Here is a 23539-nt window from a genome sequence, read left to right as displayed (position 1 = left end):
GGCAAAAAAGCAGAGGAAATTAAAGAAGCTTAAGATGCTGCCCCAAACCATGGCCAGCAGTAGGTAATGTGGATTTGCAGTTACCATGAAATCACATTTTCGACACCTCATCTTACCTTTCCACAGCTTGCAAGCTTTCAGTGGACAGAGGGAAAATAAAGAAGATGTGAGTGTTCAAACAAAGTGTCATTGTCCCCAACCCAGTACGTGCACCCAGAACGACTTAACCTCCAAGTCAGGCATCATGACAAAGTCACGGATGACATGGGACAACCTGAATTTTTCCAAGTCCCAAACAAGCTTCCTCGGCTTGGGAACAAAAGCAAAGGTTCTCATCTTAAAATTTGGAAGCATACACTCCATATGGCTGGGCACTGCCCTGCCCTCCCTGCACAGCAAACGCTGCAGTAATTGTTCCAGGAACAACAAAACACAGCCCATTGCTTCGATGACCAGAAAGCATGAATAATTGTTTTTATTTACAAGGAGAGAAAAAAAATCCAAGCAAGACTGAAAGCATGGGGACCAGGGCAGGGGTGTGTGTTTGTTTTAAAGCGACTACCCGCATCTGCGGGATCAGCCACATTATCCCAGCAACACTGAGAATGCTCACAAAGGCCAGAAATGTCCCCTTTTCAAAAGGGCAGCTTAAACGCTGCAGAAACTGGGTCAGCGACAGGCCACAGAAATATCTAAGCAGGCAGCAGGCACCTCGCGAGCTGTAGGCAGCAGGCTTGCAGCAAAAGCCTTGAATAAAAGACAGAACACACCAAGACAGAAATCAGACAATAGCTATTGAAGAAAGGCAGTTAATAGCAACAAAGCACGTAAAGCACGGGTCAAGGAGTCGGTCAAGTACAGGCCCTTCAACTCTCTACCCTTCTTCAGTTGCCAGGAATCCAGATTTAGACACAAACCAGAGACATACATGGCACACAGCAGCAGCAGGCAGGCACAAAACGGAGCAGACATGTTAAATACACAACACAGTAAGGAACTGCAAAACTTATTCTACAGTATTACAGGGCTGCTCACTTGCCGAGGGCAGCACAGTGCTTCTTGTTCTTCCAGTTTCGTTTGAAAAAAAAAACCCCCAAAACAAAACAGGAATTACACAATTTCTGCTTTTATATATATATATATATATATCATCTGCATATATTCATCATCTCTGTGGTTCAGGTCTTTACTGTTATACATTTATTGACATGTAGACACCTTAATTTTAAAATGCCAACCCACAACTGCAATCGATAGGACAGTGTAATTCAGCATAAAATATATTTATGTAGGCAAAATCTAAGGTGACCTACAAAGTCACTAGTGAGTTCTGACTTGCTGACTGCATAACAGCTGACACCAAATGAGTGTGCAGCAGGACTGCAGCAGACATCTGCCAGCCACAGTCAAGACACTTGATTCTGTTTTGCACAGACCCTTAAAATCATTTGACGTGAACAGAGGTGGTGGTTACCCAAGGTGTAAGCAGTTATGAATCAGTCACTCCCTCCTTTCTCTCATTTCACTTCCCTTTTGCTATTATGTATCTTTCCCTTCATTGTTAAGATTGAAATCTGCAGTTGTCCCTTATCAGTTTTTCCAATCACTTTAAATGAGCAAGCTCTCATTTGCTCCCTCCCTACCAGTATCTTCGTTCACTTTGTGTTTTTATTGGGGCACTTTTTTTTTGCCTGTTTTTTTCTGTTCACAATCTTTAGTATTTTTTCACTTGTTACCATACTCTGCCCCGGCCCTCACCTCTTCGGCAATTACACCCCGTCCTTCCCCTGCTGCCAAATTCTAGCCCAAACATGTTCAGCACCACATCCAAGCAGTTTCCAGTGCCACGTGCAACTTGCTGGCTGCCCAGCCTCTCTCCCCCCAGCCAGGCAACCATGCATGGATGGTGGCGTCCTGCTTCAGGCAAGTTTTGCCCTGGCCAACACACTGCTCTGAGCTTTGGTAAGAGGCATCAGTCTGAAGAGGAGAGCCCTGTGCATCAAAGCAGATGTGATCTGTAAGCAGCACTCCCAGAAAAAGACATAGTGGTTGCAGACTGCCTTTTTTTTCTGTAGCAGGAAGCCCAGTGAGTCCCAAGGCATAGCCACAGCCTCTGCCCCAGAACACAAACTGAGGCTGGGTGCCTCAAGTCTCCGAACTTACATGAAAACCTGAGCAGAGAGGGCAAGCCAGGCAAGTCAGAAATGCCAGAGGTTTGAAAAGGCTGCCTCAACTTCACCTGCCACCTCGCTCCCTGCACCAACTGGAAGCTGCACACAACATGGGAAGCAGCGGAGGCAGCAGAGGTTGGGGGGATGTGTAACACCAAAATTGGGCACATATATGTATGCACTTTAATGCCATCTCCTGGCCCTTACCCTGGGCTCTGAAATTAGAAACCTGTCATTCCCCCTCCCTCCCAAGGACTGGGAAAAACAGGCTGCTTGCGAGGGCAATTCGAAGCAACTAAATTAAACTCCCTGACCATCCTCTGGTAAAACTGCTTTCTCACTGCACAAGGAGCTGCAGGTGACCAGTCTTCCTTTCAGCATCTAAAGCTCTGTCCTGAAATTGCTCCTCCACCACTGCCCAGGTACCTGGGGAAGGAGCTTCTCCATAGAAAAGACAAGATACTGGCAGTGGGGATGGATCCTGTCTGTCACCATGGGCCAGTTCCAGGTCACGGTACAGGTGAACCTTGCCTGGCTGCTGTAGTTACAGTTCTTCTGTTGCTCGGAAACCCATTTTTTATGCAACATGACCACTCCCATACCCTCTACATTCACCTTGCCTTCAAGCAACAGATGAACAATGCACAAATGCCATGATGGCATTGTGACTATGTGGGATAGCTAAAATCCTGCAAAACAGTCTCATGACTCAGTAACATTACTGATTTTCCCACTTGGCTGCTACCTTGCTGTGCCCCCCCTCACATGCACAGTCCCTCAGGCTCTGGCTGGGACCAGGGTCTGATGAGCCTAGAGGGGATGAAAAGGGGAACAAAAGGCACTCATTGAAACCTCACAGTGTAGTTTCTTGTGAGACAAACACTGCTGGGCATCCAGACAGACAGTGGGAACTTAAGGAGGGGAAAGAAAATCATCCCTCCTCCTGCCACATCCCACAGTAAAACCCCACTGCCCCTCCACCCAGAGATTTAACATCAAGACACCAGGGTAACCACTGCACTGGGCAGCACTCATTTACAGTGACAGCATCACTTCTCCAAAATGCTCAGGATTTGTGGCTATTTGAGGTGCAGGAGCTGACCTGCCACAGCATTATTTCAGCCAGGATCTGGTGCTCAATACCCAGACTGCACCAGAACTGTGAGTGTCCAACTCTGTGCATGGTGACAGTCACTTGTCAATAATTTGGTAGAGTTCTAAGGTAAAAAGACAAACCTTTTATATTTCAATTTTGAACCCTTCCAATAATGCTTGTTAGACTGTCCCTACTTTTTAAGTAGAGAGCAAACAACTTCACACAATAATTCTGTATTAACTACTGCAAAGGCAGCTGAATCTTTCAGGATGACACCTAGTACCTACAACTCTGAAATTTCATGCAATGTACATCTTTATACCCTAAGAAGTAGTCAAGTAATTACTTTAAACTTTAAAATTACAGTTTTTATTTTCTTCCAAATGTAACCAACTTTTTTATTAATGAATCACCGTGATTTAGCCTCCAAAAAAATAAAACAACTGCATTGTCAGATAATTCAGTAGAATTCAACTAGTTTTGCATTTTATCATACAACTCTCTCAGAATTCAGCTGTGTTGTGAAATGACAACAGCTAACACTGAAGTCTAAGTGAAGATGATGGCTTTTAAACACATGTCCCCATAAACCACACCTGTTTATGAAACAGCCAGCCTGGAACAGAGGAGTAATTGACAACTTTTACATACTCCCACCCAGAAAAGCCTTGAGAACACGGTGCACTTTGGCACGCTGACACAAGCGGCGAGGAAGTCCGAGAGCCTAAAAAATCCGGTGCACATGCGATTTCAATTGCTTGTGTAAACTGCACCTCTCATCCAAGAGCACTACAGCCACGGAGTTAAAAGGCAGCACAACACGCAGGAACCTCAAGACTTTGGAAGCCATTCAAAAGATCCTCCTCACAAATAATAAAAAAACAAGCATGCATCTGTTTTTTCTCTCTCCGGTGCTAAACACATCATACTGAGACTGCTGAATCAGTGTCAAAGAAGTCTCCAAAGTCCCATTTTGTTCCAAGTGTATTCCCAATGGCAGCACAACACACTGCTCCAACAAATGCCGGGAGATGGCATTAAAGTGCATACACATGTATGTGCCCAATTTTGGTCTTACACGTGGCTTGCTGAACCTGTTTCTGTCCTCACTGATAAGACATAAATACCTGCAGCTGAAGGACTGCAAAGAGCTGCCTGATGTCACCAACCCTACATGCTTCCCATGGAGGAACTCTTTGGAAATGCTCACCAGGAAAAGAGTACCAGCAGGAAGCAGCATACCAGATATCTTTTCTTTTCAATTTGATTTTGATAATAACCAGAAATCACAGAAACAGTTCAAGCAGCTTCACAAGAAAGGTCAGACCTCAGTGCACCAACAAACTTAAAGAAGTGTTAAGTATTAACATTTGGATTCACCACTCAACAGCCACTGTCAGCTCTGAAAGAAGTGTACAGGAGTCAACAGCAGCATTCACAGTGACTCAAAACCAGTCCCTAGAGTTCCTAGAAATCTGAGTCTCTGTAAGAATTCCCTTTTGGATCCTCTCCTGGGACCCACAAAAGCTTTTCAATCAAGCCCTCCAGTAATTCAGGAGGGGAAACAGGCTCTAAGAACATGGCAGAATTCAGGGGTCTCAGAGTACAACAAAGAACAGTAAAAAGAGAGAGATTATTAACGTTCTATTAGATCAGATATCAGCATTCACCCAATTAAAAAAAGCTGGGAAATTCTCCTCAGGAGATAAAAATAAATGTGCTACCAACAAGGCAGATAGTCATCATTTATCTCTATCCACTTTGTAAAGCTGAGACTGCCTATTTAATTCAAAGTCAACTTTTTGTTTTGAAAGGTACCTATGTGCGTAACAACAGAATAATGCTTCACTCTCTCAAAGAAAATAAACAAGACCCAAAGAGAAATATTAAAATAATGAATAGCAATTAAAAAAACTGGAAAGCAATATAAAATTATTTATACATGCAAAAGAGTTAGCAAAAATCTATGCCAAAACAATTTTGGCTTAAGGTCACTTTTTTTCATATACACATATATATATAAAATTCAGGCTTCTGAAAGTCTTCCCAAGCATTTTGACATTTTGATGTGTGTCGAATTATCATGCTACTGATATACAAGTGTCTCCAAAGGCCAGACCAGTTTCAAATCTTAGTACTGCAAAGGAAGCAAGTTCTTTCATAATGCAAGCAGAGCTATGTTACTGCTTTTGGCACATCACATTGGCCAAAAGAACAGTTTTAGGCTTAAAAAAATACTGAGTTGTTTTCTGCATTTCTTGTATTTCCTTATGGAACATGCTGTTGCAAACAAACATTCTAAACAGAACCTTTTCTTTCTCATAAAATCCAACTCTGAAACACAACAAAACCGTGAACCAGAGTGAACACAGCCCGTACTTTCAACAGCACTGAACAGGATACACCATCTTAACTTTCTCATTTTTATTTCCAAGTCTTTACAGCTCCTTCATGTGTCTTCACAAAGTTTTGAAGCTGAAGTTGGCTTTTATCAGGCAGTAACTAAAAGCATTATTTTGCACTTCAAATTTCTTGATTTTGCCATCTGCAGTGTTCTGGTATGCAGGTGGCTCAGATGGTAAACAACTAGCTACAGCTCACTGGGTACTGCAACGGTATCTTGAAGCAGACATGGGAAGATGAGAACTTCAGTAAAAATAAGAACAGAGGCCTACTTCTCACCTTCCTCTCAGAAAATACTACTTCTTTTCCTCATAATTCTGAGCAAAAAAAGCTTCTTCACTGTCTTTGAGAAATTCCCATGTTTATATAAAGTCCAGTTGTTCTACAGAAATTAAGGTCTGTTTTGTAGACACACACAAAATATCCTGAGTTATCCCTGTCTAATTATATTTCCATCGCTATTTCTAAAAGTAAAAATAAAAAAACCCTCAGCTTTATTTGTACACCACTTTGGGGCCAGGAGGTGGAGAAGAAGATAAGGTGTCAATTAACACCGTCAGCTTTGCCCTCTATCTTCCTTATCTCAGTTGGCAGCCTGGAAATAACATAGAATGGTAGACCCCTGAGACAACAAGCAGATACCTAAATTATCCATACTGATCACATGTTTCTCCCAGGTGATTAGCTTATTTGATGAAAGCAAACTCTTCTACAAATACAACGCAAATATGTGCAGTGAGTACTCAGAACTCTGCAAAAGAGTTAATACACACTGCCATCACATGCAAGGATAATATTTGATATATACTGTTCCCCTCCCTGAAGTGGACAGGGCCCTTCTGTCCTGATGAAGAAGGGAGTTGGTCACTTTGCAATAACCACCAAAAATAAAAAGTCTCTTCCCAAAGCAGATACTGAAGAAAGTGGATAAAAAATGATGTTTAAGACAATGTAACTAAGATGTTTTTTAAAACTCAGGTTTGAATTTATAACCAATACTTAACTACAAGTGGTGTTGGTGTTGTTTCCCTGCTCATCTTTTTACTTATGTTACTATGGCAAATACCCAAACTACTGAAGAAGTTCCTTCGCCTACTTGCCCACAAGCCATGCAGTCAGAGCCACTGTCAGGGCACGAGCACAGCTTTCCTAGAGCATGTTTCCTCATCAGATAAAAATATGTGAGTCATTAAAAGCTAGGTTTGTGTCACCTTTGAGTATCTACGAAGATGAGAGCCGGTTACAGCTGTGCCTGCAACTCTCTATTACACTGCATTAGAGAGATTTCAGGACACTTTATGCTTTGCTTATAATAATCAAGCCAGAGTGCTGGGGTTGATCATTCAGAAGCAGACCCTACACAAATTCCTCAAATTGAGCAAACTGTTGTTTAGGCTTTTTTCTATTTTGTCACAATCTGCCAATCTGCAACAGTGGAAAAACTGTGGAGCTAAATTCTTACAGGGTGTCAATTTTCAGACTGCTGACACTGGTCTATGATTCGAGATGTCTATTGTTTAACAGCATAATGGTAAAATTAAAGTTACTGCAAATTAAGTCCTCTTATGGGCAATTAAGAAACAGTTATTATGGAGGTGAAAATAATTCATTAATAATAAATGCACAGACCGAAAGCTAGATCCTTTGCGGCCCACTGCCCACAAATCAGAAGGATTAGCCTGAGATTAACAGACATCTGAAATCCATTACTAGTATATTAAAATGTAAAAGTAGAAGCGTAAGAAGAAAGTTCCTATTCTGAACTACTTATATTACAGAAGCAGCAAGTACAGGCTAGGGGGACACAAAGTTTACAAATGGACATGGACAAACACACCATAGCAGCTGTTTACTTTTGCTTTTCTTTGGTTTTTTTCCCCTCTTCCCTAAACACACAAAATGTGTCCCAACATCCCCTTTCTCAAAACAAGGCAGGTTAAGTTTAACAAGAAAACTGCCACGTTCCCAAGCAGACTTGCACAGCCCTCGCAGCATGCGACTGGCCTGGCACTAAAATCTGACCTTCCCCATGTGTTTGCTGAATGACTACACCAACAGGCTGTGCCACAAGATCTGTCTCTGCTCTCACACAGCTCTGCAGCCGGTACTGAACCTAACACAATCGGAAATAAGACACCACATGCCCTTGTCCCACCTGCTCAGACCAGGCTTGTCCTAACTCTAAAGGGCATGCACTCTGGGTGGGCTCTGTCCCAAAGCATCAGCTATGGGGTGTTTAGCAAGAGCCAAAAAAAAAAAATAAAATCATGCACAACAAATGACGTACACGTGCGTGCACCGGCTTTCAACTGTCCACACAGTGCTGCCACTGCGTGATTCACCACACCAACCACCCAAAACCCACAAGCTGTCTCCCAGGCTATCCATCATCCCAGTGCAAATGCTTTACACCTCACTCCTACCCCACAGCCACTGACTTGAAGGCATTACTCCTAACACACAACAAGACACTGTCCATCTCAGCACCACACTTTTGAGGGCTGACCTGCTCATCTATCTCACCTCAGTGAGTGGAACAGCAGATCAGGCTGGGGTCCTCCCCAGCCCCTCCTGCACTGCAGGGATAAGGGAGCAGAGTCAGCCCTGGCAGAGGTACCATCACACAACCACCCACCCCCATAGCAGGCCAAAGGCAGGGGCAGGAAGAGGCAGGTCTGAAGGACTGAGGAAAGAGCAAAATGATGCCACAAGATCCAGACTAGTGCCACACCAACATGAGTGGGGCTCCCTGGGAGCAACGTGACACAAGCAGAACAGAGATGACATCCTCCAGGTGACACAGGGCACCCATCCCACACAGCGGGAGGTAGACACCGAGGGAGAACTTCTGTGCACATTTTCAGCTGATGCTGCCAGAGAGCAACAGGGAAACCAATCAGAGAACAATCACAAGTAAATGTTAATCCCACAGTAAAACAAAGAAATGCTTCTAGTCCAGAGAACTTGTAGGGCTGCACAAGGCAGGGAACCACACCAGGCAACAGAGTGCAAGACAGCCTCTTCCTCTTGCAGTACAGAAACTACAACCGTTTCAGGGATGGCCCAGACAGAAACTAAAATAAAAAACTAGAGATGCCATAAAACAGTATACAAGAGATCTGCAGAAGATACAGAGAACAGAAAGTGAAGAAATTATTAACAGAAGAAAACAAAGAAAGAACTATATAGGGCACCAAAATGTAAAGCATAGCTTATTTGTATTTTTAAAACAGGTCATTACATGTGAGAAAGTTTCCCCAGTAGCGCATATCCACAAACACAATTTCTTCATACACACTAACCCCTGTGCAAACAATGACCTCACAGCCCCAGCCTGCTATTTTTACCAGTGTAGAAACTGGTGTTTCCATAGAAGCCTGTGTGGCTTTTCAAGGCACCATGAGCCATATGAATGCAGAAGTGCCAATGTGCAATTAGCACACCAAGACTGCCTTTATTTCTCAAAGCCAAGTTGTCATCCACAGATGAGAAAGTCTATTTGAGGCAGCATACGAGCTCACACAGATCTAAGAGTCTCTGGTCCAACCACGAATATCCTCCAGCCCAAGAGGGCTCACAGAAGCGAGAGAAACATACACATTCCAGCACGGTTTGTTCAATGCAAACAGACAAGATTTTGATGATGAGTGGGACTGCCACAGCAAATCCAAGAGTAATTAAATGTGGCCACATATCACCTTTAAAATATTTCCATCAAGGTCAAGTAGGACCTATGCTGAGGACAGAAGTTTGACAGCTCTTTGCAAGACCGTCTCATCTGCCATTATGTCATGATCACTTTCTAGCCAGAGGCTCACCTCCTCAGTTTGGTGTGAAACACTGTACAGCTGGCCTGGGAAACTGCTCTCATTTATGAAATGTCTGAAAACAATTTAGAAATAAAGAAACAAACGATAGCTGAAACATTTGTTAGCACACAGCACCGCCATGCAGTGTCCCAGGAGAAAAAACAAAACACAGTTTTTACCCCCTGTATCAGCAGGCAAGCAACATAATTTTGTAAAAGGACCAGTATTTTGGAAGAAGCAATGCACACAAGGGAAGAGCTGTCCCTAGCAGCATCTAACACAAAGTTCAGCAAGGCAAAGTTCATCAGTGAATCAACTGCCACATAAAACACAGATAAACAATTAAAGCAGCAGGAGCTCAGCCTGCCACCCTAGCTGTGTCTGGCAGAAGCCTAAGGAAGAAGAAGAGTAATGCTGATAGTTCCTTCCAAAACAATCTGTTTCTTCATCAACAAGAGAACCTCCAATTTCACTGACCTCTTGCAGCTCTCTTCCGTAAGCTTCTTTTAGTCCAGCTTCACAATATCTTGTGTTCCCGACAGGTGTTTCCTTAGGGATTTTCAACCAAGTGTAACAGGTGGGTATGTGCATCTCAGTTCCCCTCCTTTACTTCTAAGGATTATGTAAAGTAAGTGTAATTTCTTTAGGCATCCAGTAAAACTCAAAATTAGTAGTCCCTTGGTGATCTAGTCAAAGTGGGAGTGGGCACAACAACCATGACTTATCAATCAAAAACAGAAGTTAGCCAATATTGAAGAAGCTTTTGGTGCTAACCACTAAAAACATACGTTCTGTGCATACTGTACAAAATTTCTACCATATGCAAGTCCATTAATGCAACTAAAAAGCTTTTTCCCAAGAAACTCAGCGTTTTTTGGGTTTGTTTTTTTTAATACACACATGGATTTCTGCTTCCATTGTAAATCAAAAATTTTAAAAACCACCAAAAACTTAGTAAAAGCAGCTTTCACTATTGCAAGTTAAGAGCAAGCATGTATTCTAGGAAAAGTCTTCATGTAGTTAGACTTACTTTTGGGGTAAGTTTAATGACAATCTAAATGATCAGTGGTACTCCAGACAAGCTTAGATTGAAAATATTGTTTTAAGATGGTTCTTTTCAGACAGCTTAAGCCTTCACTGATGCTCTCAAAACTACTTTTCAGCTTTTGATTTTGAAACACTTTCTCAATGGATGCTCAGTTTGATTTTAATAAAAGATATTTAAAAAATAAACACAACATAAACCAATTTTTTTAAATATTCAGACATTTCTGCTGGCACAAAATCAATTTTTATTCATTTCAGTAAGAAAAAGCAGAAGGAAAAAGAAAATCTGGTTGATCCTAAACTATATTTCAATCTTTCTTTTCCTGCCTTAGCCACCATCCAAGCTAGTTGTCTGGTACAAAGGCTTACCACTAGTCCCATGCCACTACCTTCCAAGAATTGGACTGTCAAAAATTATGGCACTAAGATCACAGGCTTTTTGGAGGATGAGTCACCTCTGAAGTGTCTTAATACCCCATCCACGGCACCAGACCTCATTTGTGCCTCTTGACTAGAGACGAGTTGTGGCCAGGGAGAAGGTGCAATGTACAGCCTCGCAATGCGAAGCAGGCTCATTCTCCCACTGCCACTCTGGATTCTTCCTGAAGCAAATGCTGTAACTACATCTCTTAAGTATCCCCTCAACCCTCTAGTAATTCTGCAGTTTGTGCACCTTAACTGCTTTGCTCTCTCTCAGGCAACTAGTAATCTACTCCCTTGCTGCCTCTACCTTCCATTTCTCCTCCACATCTGGAGCACTAATTCACAGACACAGCAAAAACAACAGGATTAGGAGTAATTCCACCAAGCAATCATGAGAGGTCAAAGTGCTGGGCATCAGCTGTCACTCCCAGGCTGCACTGACACCCGAGCAGGAACCCACTGGGAGCCGATACCATCTACTGCCCCAAGCAGCTCCAGTCCACAGGGTCAAACGCTCTCCAGTGATCAAAGGCAAAGGTTCAACAGAAATGCCTGACTGAGCCGACTGCATCACACTCAGAATTTTCCTAGCAGTTGATACACCTATCTACTCAAAGCAAAATATGCCTTGGCATAGGCAAAGGCTGGAAAATGTCTTCTTCCTGGCTAATTTCATTCCATACTCCTAGTATTGTACGATTTCCCTTCTCGTAGACAATCACTGTGCATCACATACTAAGAATACATGCTGCACATCTTGAGCACAGCAGTCTGTTCTGGTGCAAATGTTCCTTAATGTGCCAGCTGTGAAACTGCATCCTCAAAGGCCTTTGTGCAGAAGTCCTTAAAACCCAAGTGCTAACAATGTCATACATGCGAAATTACCTTTTTTTTTTGGAGTCCAATGACTACTTCCTTGAAGTAGAAGGCTAAAAATTTTGATAGCATCATTTGTGCACGTCACCTGACAGTACTGTCTCTTTATTTGTGCCAGACTTCTGCATTTCACAGTATCACAGAATATCCTGATTGGAAGGGACCCACAAGGATCATCAAGTCCAACTCCTGGCCCTGCACAGAACCACCCCCAAGAGTCACACCATGTGCCTGAGAGCATTGTCCAAACACTTCTTGAACTCTGTCAGCCTTGGTGCTGTGACCTCTTCCCTGGGAAGCCTGTTCCAGTGCCCAATCAGAAAAGGTGAAAAACCTTTTTTCTAATAGCCAACCTAAACCTCCCGACACAACTTCAGGCCATTCCCTTGGGTCCTGACTCATTTTGCTGCTTTAGCAAGCACCTAAACCTTCAAAATTTGCTACTGCCAGTTGTGGCAACCAAACTCACCAGGATGAAGGGGCAGAGGAACAAAAAACCCCAAAAACCCCTCCAAACACAACAAAGCCCTTTCTTGTCAACACCTGTCATTGACTGTTCTGAAAGGCATCTTTCTACTGCTGACTTTCAATTGTAAGAAAAGGTTTTTAAGGAAATTTGAAGCTTTTTAATAGGCTAGTCCAAATACACACGACTTTAATTCTGTCAAAGTCTGTGGCCTGAAGCAGTACTCAAGCGTCTACTGTGCTGCATTTTTTGTTTCAGAATCTGATCCAGAGAGACACAGAACAGCACAAAGCAACCTGTGGAAACATCCAAGCAATCACAATAGCAGGAATCATAGGGTGGAAATCAAAGAGTTGATAATGATCATCTCACTCAGGGCAGCTGCAAACCCATGAACCTACAAATCAATCATTTCCCATTCACAAAAATTGCTATTTTGACAATGTCTTTTACCTCCATGCAAATTTCTCTATTTGTTAAAGCTAAACCTAAGGCAGAAATGATAAGACCACATCCATAGCCCTTGTGCACTTGCCACAAGAACAACAGCAAACCAAGAAGACCACCCCAAAAGGAAGATCTTATGATGCACATGTACAGGAAGTAAGTCAGTTAAAAGACTGTTAATATTTTACTGGTTTTGTTGTGTTTGGTTTTTTTAAAGTAGGTTAGCAAGCACCCAGGGGAGCCCACTAACCTAAAATTCAAAACTGAATAAAACAATGTTTTGGAAAGAGACTTTCTTCTTTATGCCCCAAGATGATGAACTCTCTGTACTTCCTTCATCTCTGGAGAAATTTCTGATTTCTCTATCTCCTTTAACTTCTGCTTATACCCACCCCCACATTAAGGTGCTTTGCTTCTAGGGGCTTCACATCAAATTACAGTAGCTTCAGCTGATTTCCCCAGGGCATGCAGTTAGACAATAAGATGAAGATTCTGCAAGCTTCAGGTTTTGCTGCTAAAGGAAAAGGAAATCCCCATGATTTCACCATATAGTAATAAAAGCCAAGGGAATAAAAATTAATCTGGAAATAAACTAATACATTCTAGTCTTTCAAATGTACTTTTGCTGGGTCTTCTTCATGAAGTCTACACTATAATATTCCCTCAGTATATATAGCACACACGGGGCTATGTATGTGTTTACATACAGCAGCAAACCAAAAGTTTAGAAGATGCACACAAGCCAGGACCTGTTTAGGCAAGTTTCCTGAAGCATTTCAGTATGACAATAGAAGGATGTTTCCACCATGCGAGTGAACCTTTACAAACTTTACTCCCAAAAAACAAGTTCATTTTCGAAAATGAATAATTACAAGAAAAATCTTTAAAAGCATCTGAATGACCAAAAAAACCCCAGTCAATTCACTTTTTCCTCTCCTAGTCTCAAGAACTATTTTTCAGTATTTTTATTATTGCCATAGTAGCCAATTACCCCATCCACCTCCAGAGAAAAATAAGCAAGTAGAGATTTTTCTTTTACACCTAAATTGCATCTCTCTGCTTACTAAGGAAAATCTCAGAAACAATCTTAAGCACAGCATTAGAGACTGCTGCCTTCTGACTACCTCTCAATAAAGCAAGCATGCAAGTAATAAAGTTACGCAGTAAAAATTCTGCATCCAAACCATAATAGCTCCCAGATGAAAAAATCAGAAACTTCAGTATTTGTGCAGGGAAATGCAGCTTTCAATAGTATACCTCTCTTTTCACAAGAAGAGGCATTAAAAAAAAAACAAACCAACCCTCTGCAGGTAGGAATTGGGGCACTTAGGCAAGCACAAGTAATCAGCACCAGCTGTCAGCAGCCGCAGTAATTCTCACAACCTGTTTCCATACCATCTTTGTAATTCCCACGGAGATGAGGCCTTAATGTGGACACTGGGTCCAGATGAGAAAGCTCCCAATGGGGCAGAAAGGGGAAAAGCCATGTGAAGGAGCGTTGCAGTGCAGGGCAGACCCATCATAACCATCCTGCTCCCGCTCCTCAGGCTTCCTCCTTCTGCCAGCTCCCAGCAAGGCTTGTGTTTTATCAGATCTATTTGCTCTCAAACCTAAGCTAAGGGCAAAGACTGGAGATAAATGCGAAAAGCATTTCTGGCTAACTGCAGCCATCAGAAAACGGTGCTGTTACACATGTTTATTGTAAGTCTTGTGATCTTTCTGGCTGGCATGGCACTGAAAGCTGTAACCACATTAACACATACCAGAGGAAGGAAGTGTTTCACTGGTAGATGTCCAAGCATTTTAACCTGGACTCTCAGAGGAAACAAAATGTATATTTAAAAAATAATCTGTGATGCTATTTACCCAACCCTCCAAAATACAGAAGGCCTGATATCAACAGAAACAGCAGAGTTGAGACTACAGTTCTGAAGAGCATTATTATTTATCTGATTTCAAGACATAAGGGCAGAATATTTATTGTTCCACAGCAACACATTAATAAACCTTTGGCTTTCAATCTCCTTTACCTCCTTCCTTGTCTTAGTACAAATTAACACTCCACGACTACTTACATTTACAAATTTCATAATGGAAAACTGTCCCCTGCCTTAAAGAAATCAATTACAAAATATACAACAAAACAGGATTAATAAATGGATTTTTTTTTGTGTGTGTGAAAGCAATGAGAAGCAAATTCATCTTACAGATACAATTAGGAGAAAGAGATGCAGGAAAGGTATTTTGTGCTTGCATACACTGAGCACAGGTTTTTTGGTTTTGCTAATAAATCAATATTAACATTAAGTTGAGAAAATTGTAAGCCACAAGTAATAAAAAACTATTTAACATGCAGGAGAAAAAAGTAATTTTTAGTAGTCTGCCCAATTACACTTTGGTATTTCCTAAAGCAAAAACCAAAATGAGCTTCAATACTCTTGCTTCCATTTGAGTTTAGCTTACCTTTGCTCTTGCGGATGCTCTTCCACATCCTCCTCCGAATCAGCCTGACAAACAGAGAAAATACTGTGTAAGAATCCCAGAACTGCACCATGCTACACTGGACATATGTACCACTTTTAACTCCTTCACAGATGGATTCTCATATGACTTGTTTGCAAAACAAATTCAGAAACCTAAAATTCCTCCAACTCCTTTATGAGTCAAGTAAGGTGGTTGATGGACATCCCATGCTGACTGAACAGACTCATTTTCCATTTATGCAAATGCTTCTATACAAAATCTGCTCACACAGAATTTCAATCTAAGGCCATCAATTGCCCTCAAACTACAGGAAGACTATTTCCTCCACTTTCAAATTCTCTGCCCCCATCAGTAAACTTCAGTAGCCAGTACCTGAGAAAATAGGATGCAGAATGCCTTGAAATGCAGATCACCAATGCCAAAAGCAAAGTACCACATTCCAGCTGGCATGGTGAGGTCCCAAACCCAGATCTTATCATTGATTAGCAGCATGTACAGAAAGCAGAGAGAGCAGAAGCTCTGAACACATCATCTTAGCTCAGTTGCTGGTCTCAGGTAATTTTCAAGACATGCAGCTGAACTGAGTCAGCTTGCAGTTCACCAAAAACCACTTTGAGCTGTCTACAGAAATGAACTCAAGTGCTGGTTCAATGAGCTCCCTGCAGGAAATCCATTTAAAACAAGGAGGTAGCTACTCTGAACTGGCCAAGATCTCCAGGAAAGCTTTAGGTACAACTCAAAATGAAGTGTGTTCCAGCCACTCAACCCCTGCTGATGAAACCAGGGACAACTTTAGGGAGATTAACATTTTTTCAGGAAGAGGTCACAGTCTTCCTGCCAGGAACAGCTGCTGAGTTTTCCCAGCTTCTGCAGGTGATGGTTCTACAAGACACGAACTACTGACCTTAGCAATGAAAAGGTAAGGGGAAAAAATCTTTTAAAATTAAAAGACTGTACTTTCCACCACCCCTCCTACATGTTTCCCACGTAAGCCTATCACGGAACAGGCCCCAAGCTACCAGCTTTGAATTTAGCTCCTATTTTCACCACATACTGGAAAAAAAATATCACCTGTAAATACTAAACATCTTTCTACAGGCTTCAGATGCTTAAGCAGATCAGGCAGCCCTACCTGCCTACTGAATGGGACAGACAGCAGGATTTCTAAAGACTGAGCTTCATGAAGTAAGGAAAAATGACAACACACTATGGCAACAAATATGGTTAATGTTGACATTAGTGCTAATAATTAACATTATTGTGCCTAAAATAATGACCTCATGGCTAATATTAATATAGATCTTGCCAAAAGCTACCAGATGCATCTGAACTTCCATCTTTTGTCACAAGCAGCTCATACAAGAGAAGCAGCACAGCCTCCACCATAACATAACCAAATCTGGAACGAGACTGGCAGAGAAGTACAAGTTAATTTGAGGACGTGACAATCTTTCTGTATGCCTGCCCCGAGGTTGCAGACACCATGCTAATTGTCCAGGATCTGCAGCACACCACAAAGCTCTTCAGCACAGATCTACCTAGAGGTCCCAGCACCTGGCCCCATGAAGACCCAGCCATCTCCTCTAGAAGCCTTGCTAAGTCTTGCTGTTAAGACTCCACCAGGATGGCACGATACAAACCCATTATGTTTTCCAGCTTCTTCTAGCTCCTTTTGTACTTCTAGGACCTCAGCATGATGCCAAGCAGAACTAGAGGACTCCTTATCCACCTTCTCCAGAAACAGCTCCTCTGCCATAGCCAGCCAGCAAGCTATCCTCATTTTAAATGGCTTAGTTCCTCCTTTAAATGGCTTAGCATGTGTCAGGCATCAGAAACCTGGGTCTGTGTCATTACACTGTGCTCACCCTTAACACTAGCCACTTTACCATTTCTCCTCTTCACTTTTCCCCAAGCAACAATGAAGCAAACTTCCCAACCTACAGTGCAGCCACAGCACATCTCGACTGTGCAAGGAAAAATAAAAAAATTAAAAATCACCCTCAACTCTGATCACACCCATGTCCAGCTTTCTCCTATCTTCACTCCTGTGTGCCACAGGCTACACATATATGTAGGCTTACACTGAGGATTTACAACAAAAAACAAAACAAAAACAAACGAACAAAACACCAAGAAAAAATTAGCGTTCTCAAACTACAGGACTACAGGGGAAAGGAAGGGAATACCTCCTGAAAGTTAAAATGCAGGTCCCAGCAGTCTATCCATGAAAAGAAAAAAATCCCCTTCCTCCAAACCTTATCCTGAGTATGGGGCAGGTGCTTATCTTGTGCTGGAAAGCCCTTGAAAGCGCCCCTCTTGTGTCACACAAGTCTCAAGAGCCTGGGCTGACAGCTACTGCATAATCTGCATGGCCAACCAGCCCCAAGTCCTATCAGCACCATCCAGAAGCTCAGCTGGGAGTCTGGAGGAGCCTTTTAACAGCCCAAAGAGGAACAAAATTCCCACCCCAAGTCTGTCTCAGACAAACCCTGCTTTGAAGCAGGTGACTCTGTACATTTAATTTGTGCACAGCTGATGGGATCGTTAATGACACACTGCAGTGCCGCATATCTCTGATGAATATATGTAAGATCAAGGTCTTCCTCAGCTTTCTAAACCAGTAGAACAATTAACCTTATTAGCCCCTGAGCTGCACTGAGGAACAGAAACTGAAGACAAGTTCCTACTACTTGGGATACTTGGGAAAAGGAAAAAAAAATCTTTCAGACCCAAGCAGAACCTTGTAAGTGAAAACACAGGCAGCAGCTCTGCATTTGTCCAGTGTCTATAACAACCATGATACAGTAAATACTGCAGTATCTTTCTCTAAAATTCAAGCACCTGAAACACTGTCACAGTAAAGTGAAATAAGAAGTCACTGTAACCTCCTTAGTATCTGCAAGCAAACTGAAACATTCACAAGGTGCTCCTGTAATGAAACATCTTGCTAATCTCCTACATGTAACACACAGGAACAGTAGAAAACTCATCACATCAGTCAAACACAGCACTGTCACAAAACCGAAGTTTGGTATACACTGCCTTTGATGACTTACTGTCATTTCCAGTTGTGATAACAAGAACTACAACTTTAACCTCGTTATGTCATTTTAAGGTTCCTCCCTCTAAACTAAAGGGGCTGAAGGGAAAGTGCTCAGCAGCTACCCAACCCACCTGCCCCTGCCTGCAGATGCTCCCAGTAACCACCTACAAGGTTTTTGACAGACAGAAACACGCAACTGTGACTCTCTGATACCACTTTTAAGTGGTGTAGGCTGTGAACAACAGTTGTCATTTGTGCTTCTTTCGTACGCTCGTGGAAACAGCTGGCCTGATACCCTTACTGTGCTTTTCCTTGTCCTCTTTCCTCTCCTTTTCAGCAAACATAAAACATAACTAACTGCCTTTCAGCTATGCACTGAAGTGCTACAACCTGGCTGTTAATATTTGGAGCTTTTTCAGCCTTTAGTGATGAATGACCTGGGTGTCAAGTCTTACATAAAGGAGCTTTTCTCCCAAGCATTTTACTTAAGTAAGTATTAACAAGTTACAAACAAACATGCAAAACCACAAAATTATAAGGCGTCTGAATAAAAACCAGAACTGCTCTAATCAAGTCTCTCACACTCGAGGTTTTCCATGTCAAAAATCCTACTGGTTTTCAAAGGAAAACTCAGCTGCCCATCCCAGGGACATTTGCTATAAAAGGGAGGTTAAGGGCAAGGAGAAGGAGAGCAAGGTCCACAGTGGGTGCTCTGTGGTTACCCCACACTTCACACCGCCTTCAACAAGAAAGAAGAAACGGGCACAAGGGAATACAGCCACCACATCTGACTGGGAAAACCAGCTGGTCTCAGAGCTTAAAAGAGAATCCAGGAAGAAACATTAAAATACTGGAGGAAGCAGGAGACCAGTGGAAGACAGTCAGCAGGCTAGATACAGCAGCTCCCCGTCAGCCCCGGCACACGAGCCCACGCACACCCTCACCAATTGCAACGCTCCGGGCACCCTTCGGGCCCGGCTGTGGAGCAGGAGCAGTAGGTGAGCCATCCCCAAACAGCTCTGCAGGCTTCAGAGGAAGCTGAAATCAAAAGCTCACAAGCACAAGGGGGGGGTGAAAAAAGGAAAAGCACAAATACATGTAAGAGGGAAGCTGGGAGGGGGGCACGCGAGAAGCACAAACAATGAAAGGGAAGCAAGAGGAAACAGAAGGTAGAACAACCAAGCGGGGTGGAGGCACGGGGGCCCTGGGCGGCTGTGCTCCAGCATGCAAATTCATGCAGCTCATGTAGACAAAGCGATGTCATGAAAGGCCTAGAAAGCAACTACAAATATTAAAATGCTTTGTTTCCCTTCCCTCACCCTTTAACGCGATGTCTTTATTCGCTACATGCTCCTGGAACAAAAGCATGTGCAGGCAACCAGATGGCTGAATGGGTTACCAATCCATCCAACTTTCACCCTCAAATTCTGCAGGCAGCAAGGAATGCTCAAAACTGCTCTGTCACAGGCAGGCAGCTGATGATGCATGGAAAATAAGATAATAGTGTAAAGCCATGACAGAAAAACATCCATCAGACAGCATTGGTAACCCGCCAGAAACAGGCTAAAGGGCTGGCAGACAGGGCAACCTAATCCATTTTCCTGCTGAGAGCAGTGGGAGGGAGGTGCTTTGGCAGAGGAATATGCACAGTTCCTTCCCTGGGTTTTTCACTTCCGCAGGTAAAATCCCCATTGGTGCCACACTCCCTCCAAAAAGAAGCAGAAAAAACAAAATCAAGGGGCTAGAACAATCCTATTCCCAAAGTCTTCACCAAGGCCCATCTTCAAACATGTGAATGAAGCAACTCTTGGATATTCCTTACCAAACAACATTTATTATCCACTCAAAAGCAAGGAATTCTTCCTCTTTCTAGACCCTCACCATAGCATCACCACTGCTGTGATACATGAACACTGGGCAACAACCCTCATCAAGTGTTTAACCAAGAAAGTCTATTCTTACAAGAAAGAGAACTACTCCTTGTACCAGCAGTAGGTCAGACCATTTTTTTTAAGTGAAATGTGATCAACAAGCAATAAACCTCTTGCAAGTTTCAGCATCTTTCTAACAAAGGGCAGTCAGATGTAGTGATTTTCCAGACCTCAGGAACTGATGCTGGCTTCTCCACTGATGCCCCTCACCAACCTGGAACAATCACCCAGGAGGGAAACGATGCTGAAATGCCTTCAGGACCTCACAGACACTGCTGGGGATTATGGCTGGATGGGCAACCCTTGACTCCTCAGGCATCCAGGGAAGAGCCATGACCAGCCACTGCAGATCAGTGCCACCACTCCATAAAACAGGTGTTGAAAGGGTCCCCCACCACATCCGCAGGGACTAAGGGAAGGCTCCTTTCCTCCTCACCATGACAACTGGAAAAGGTGGGTTCAAATGTGGCCACAGCGCCCAAGCCCAACAGGGGCTGGGTAAGGCCCAAGTCCACATGGAAACAAAAGATCAAGCAACAGGGTTGGGCCTGTAACCAAATTTTGGTCTTAAAATCTGTTTGAGGAACCCAGGCCCTTCTGTTCAGCTTGAGTAGTCACTGATGCATCAGATGCTGCTGCGGTCCTCAAGCTCAGAGGGGAAAACCATGCAAACCAGTCAATGCACCACTAGTACTCAGAGACTGGCTCATCTGACTTTTAACTTCTTAAATCAGCAAGCCTATTGCGATTTTCCTCTCACTCTGTCACAACTGAAGCCAGAAGACTTGTTTCTTTCCTGCATACCTAACACAGCCCCTACAGAGAGGATGGAGGAGCAGCAGCCTCAGCTTCATCTTCACTGCTGCAAAGACTCAGCAAGACCACGTGCCAAGTTCATGGGTCATTCATGCCTAGCTCTTCCCTAGCCAAGCTAAAGCTTATTTTTATGAGGATGCTCAAGAACAAACCGTTTTCCAAGAGGACCTAATCTCCTCAGGAAGTAAACATCACGTCATCATCACTCAATTGCAGCTTCGCTATGAGAAGCAACTATAAATTACTACATTACACGGTTCCACATCTAATGCATCTTAATGTCTTCAATGTAAGGAACGCAGACGCAAAAGGCTGAGTTCCCCAAGCATCTCTGCACAGCAACTCTACACCTCCCCTTAGCTACTACCACATCCGCACCAGGCAAAATCTCAATAGCACAATAAGTGTATCTTATAAAATTATTTGGACATACAATAGAAAATACTTTCATAACACCACATTACAAAAAGCTGGGTCTTAGTAAGCAGCATCAATTGTTAGCTAGCTAAGAAACAGCACTTCTGCTATTTTTCCTTACATTAATGAGTGTCAACGGCTGAGCACGAAACAGAGAATGATATATGGGCTTAAGACAAATAAATTACTCGCTTTTGCCCCCCATACAACACGATGTCCCTAAGGACTGCTTCTTCCCGTTTATGAGCCTGGTGCCTTGAAGTCTAGAAGGCCCAGCTCAACATATGGCAGAGTCCATCAGTGCGAGCTAAATGACTGCCTCAAATGCCATAAACTCCAGACCCCGCTTCCAGTGCCCCTCCTCGCTCACCAGCCCCGCTGGGCATTAGACCATTTTGGTTCCTCTCGCCAACACAGAATTTATCAAATCTTGTTAGCGCCCAACGAAAGCGGCTAGACGCGACAAAAAAAAAGCGCTAGAACGAGAGGAACGGCACCATAAATGATGTGTCATTTGAGGGGGGAAAAATGGCTTCACCTGAGCAGGCCTGAAATATAAATATATGCATATTCACGTTAGGCACGTCTAGTGCGTTTCGAGCACAAATGTACTCGTTAAAAAAAAAAAATTGTGGGGGGGGAAAAAAACCCCAAACAGAAAATAAATGAAGCCTAACAACCACGCCGCTGGCGCAGGCTAGGGGGCCGCGGGGATGGGGCTGCGCCGTGACAGCAGCGGGCGAGGCCGCCCCCGCCCCGCCGGCCCCGCGCCCGCCCCCCGGGCCCCAACACACCCGCACACCCCCGCAATGGCCCCGGCCCCCTCCGCCGCCCCCACCCCCCGCGTCCCCTCACCTGGGCGGGCAGCAGGAGCTCCCCCTCCTCGGCTTGCCACAGCTCCACCACGCCGGGGATGGGCTCGATGGCTGCGGGGGCAGAGAGAGAGAAAGCGCGGATGGGCAGGGGGCGGGCGGCCGGAGCCCGCAGGCGGCGGCCCGGGGCTCCCCGCGCCGGGGCGGGCGGCAGAGACGCGTGGCCCGGCGGGTACCGGGGGGCCGGGAAGAAGGGAATTGGACTGGGGGGGAGAGGTGAGCCGCGTCCCGGCTCCCTTTGTGTCCCCGGGCTGCCACCGCGGCAGCCGCCCGAGGGACGGCGGCGGGGGCGGCGGCTCCGCTCTCAAGCCCGGAGCGGGCAGTACCGGCACCCCCCCGCCCCGCCTCACCCCGCCGGCGCTCTCACCTTGTCCCTGCGCCTCCCCGGGGCGAAAGCAGGGTAAGAGGACGTGGAAGACGCCGAGCAGGAGGTTCATGGCCGCGGCCGCGCGGCAGTAGCCGCCGTGCTGCGGGAAGCGCAGCCCCGCCATGCCGAGCCGCGCCGCGCCGAGCTGCGGCTGGGGCTGGGGCGGGGCGGGGCGGGCGGCGGCGGGGGCGGCTCCGCGGGCACCGGGCACCGCCCCCGCCCGCAGCGCGGCTGCGCCCGCCCCGTCCCGCCCCGCCGCGCACATGGCCGGGCCGCCGCGCTGTCGCCGCGCCGCTGCCGGACGTGCCCGAGCCAAGTCCCCGCAAGGCGAGAGGGAGGCGCGGGAGGCGTTGGGGAAAAGCCGAATCGGTTTTGTTACCTCGGCTGTGCGGTCGGGCCGCGGGCTGCCTTACCCCCCCGCCCACCCTTACGCCCGTGCGGGGTGTCACCGCGCCGGGGCCCGGGTCTCCCCGGTGATTCTTAGAAAAAAAAAAGAATGAAAAGTGCGAAGGGAGGGAACCAGGATGCCGCTCGAAGGGGGAAGGGAGAGCACAGCAAGGAAGGCGGGGACGGGTGGAAGCGGGGAAGATAACCAAAGTCCCCCGATCTGGGGGTCCTGTTGCAGATGACACAGAATCTTTAGGGACGGAAGGGACCTCTGGACATCATCTCATCCAACCCGCCTGCCAAGGCAGGGTCATCTAGAGCAGGTGACACACGAACTCCTCCAGGTGGGTTTTACAGGTCTCTAGAGAGGGGGACTCCCCCATCTCCCTGGGCAGCCTGTTCCAGTTCTCTGCCACCAATAAAGTTAATTTACCTCAGTACTCCTTGACAGCTTGGCAGCGGTATTATGTTGAGGGTCGCTGCT

General features: G+C 44.8%; 1 protein-coding gene across 8 annotated transcripts in view; it reads right to left on the bottom strand.

Moving 5' to 3' along the window:
• The window catches only part of TMEM131L (transmembrane 131 like), an 81472-nt gene extending 58648 nt beyond the window's left edge, over positions 1–22824 (bottom strand). For all 8 annotated transcript variants that reach the window (XM_048303401.1, XM_048303402.1, XM_048303404.1 and 5 more), the window contains exons 1-3: positions 22669–22824; positions 22285–22355; positions 15202–15245 (exon numbers count right to left, since the gene is read on the bottom strand). In XM_048303401.1, coding sequence (XP_048159358.1) covers positions 15202–15245; positions 22285–22355; positions 22669–22792 — 239 coding nt within the window. In that variant the 5' untranslated portion in view covers positions 22793–22824. The remainder of the gene's footprint in view (positions 1–15201; positions 15246–22284; positions 22356–22668) is intronic.
• Positions 22825–23539: the final 715 nt, after the last annotated feature.

The sequence above is a fragment of the Corvus hawaiiensis genome, chromosome 5 (assembly GCF_020740725.1).
Source record: "Corvus hawaiiensis isolate bCorHaw1 chromosome 5, bCorHaw1.pri.cur, whole genome shotgun sequence".
Lineage (NCBI taxonomy): Eukaryota > Metazoa > Chordata > Aves > Passeriformes > Corvidae > Corvus > Corvus hawaiiensis.
This window is presented reverse-complemented; position numbering and strand designations above follow the sequence as displayed.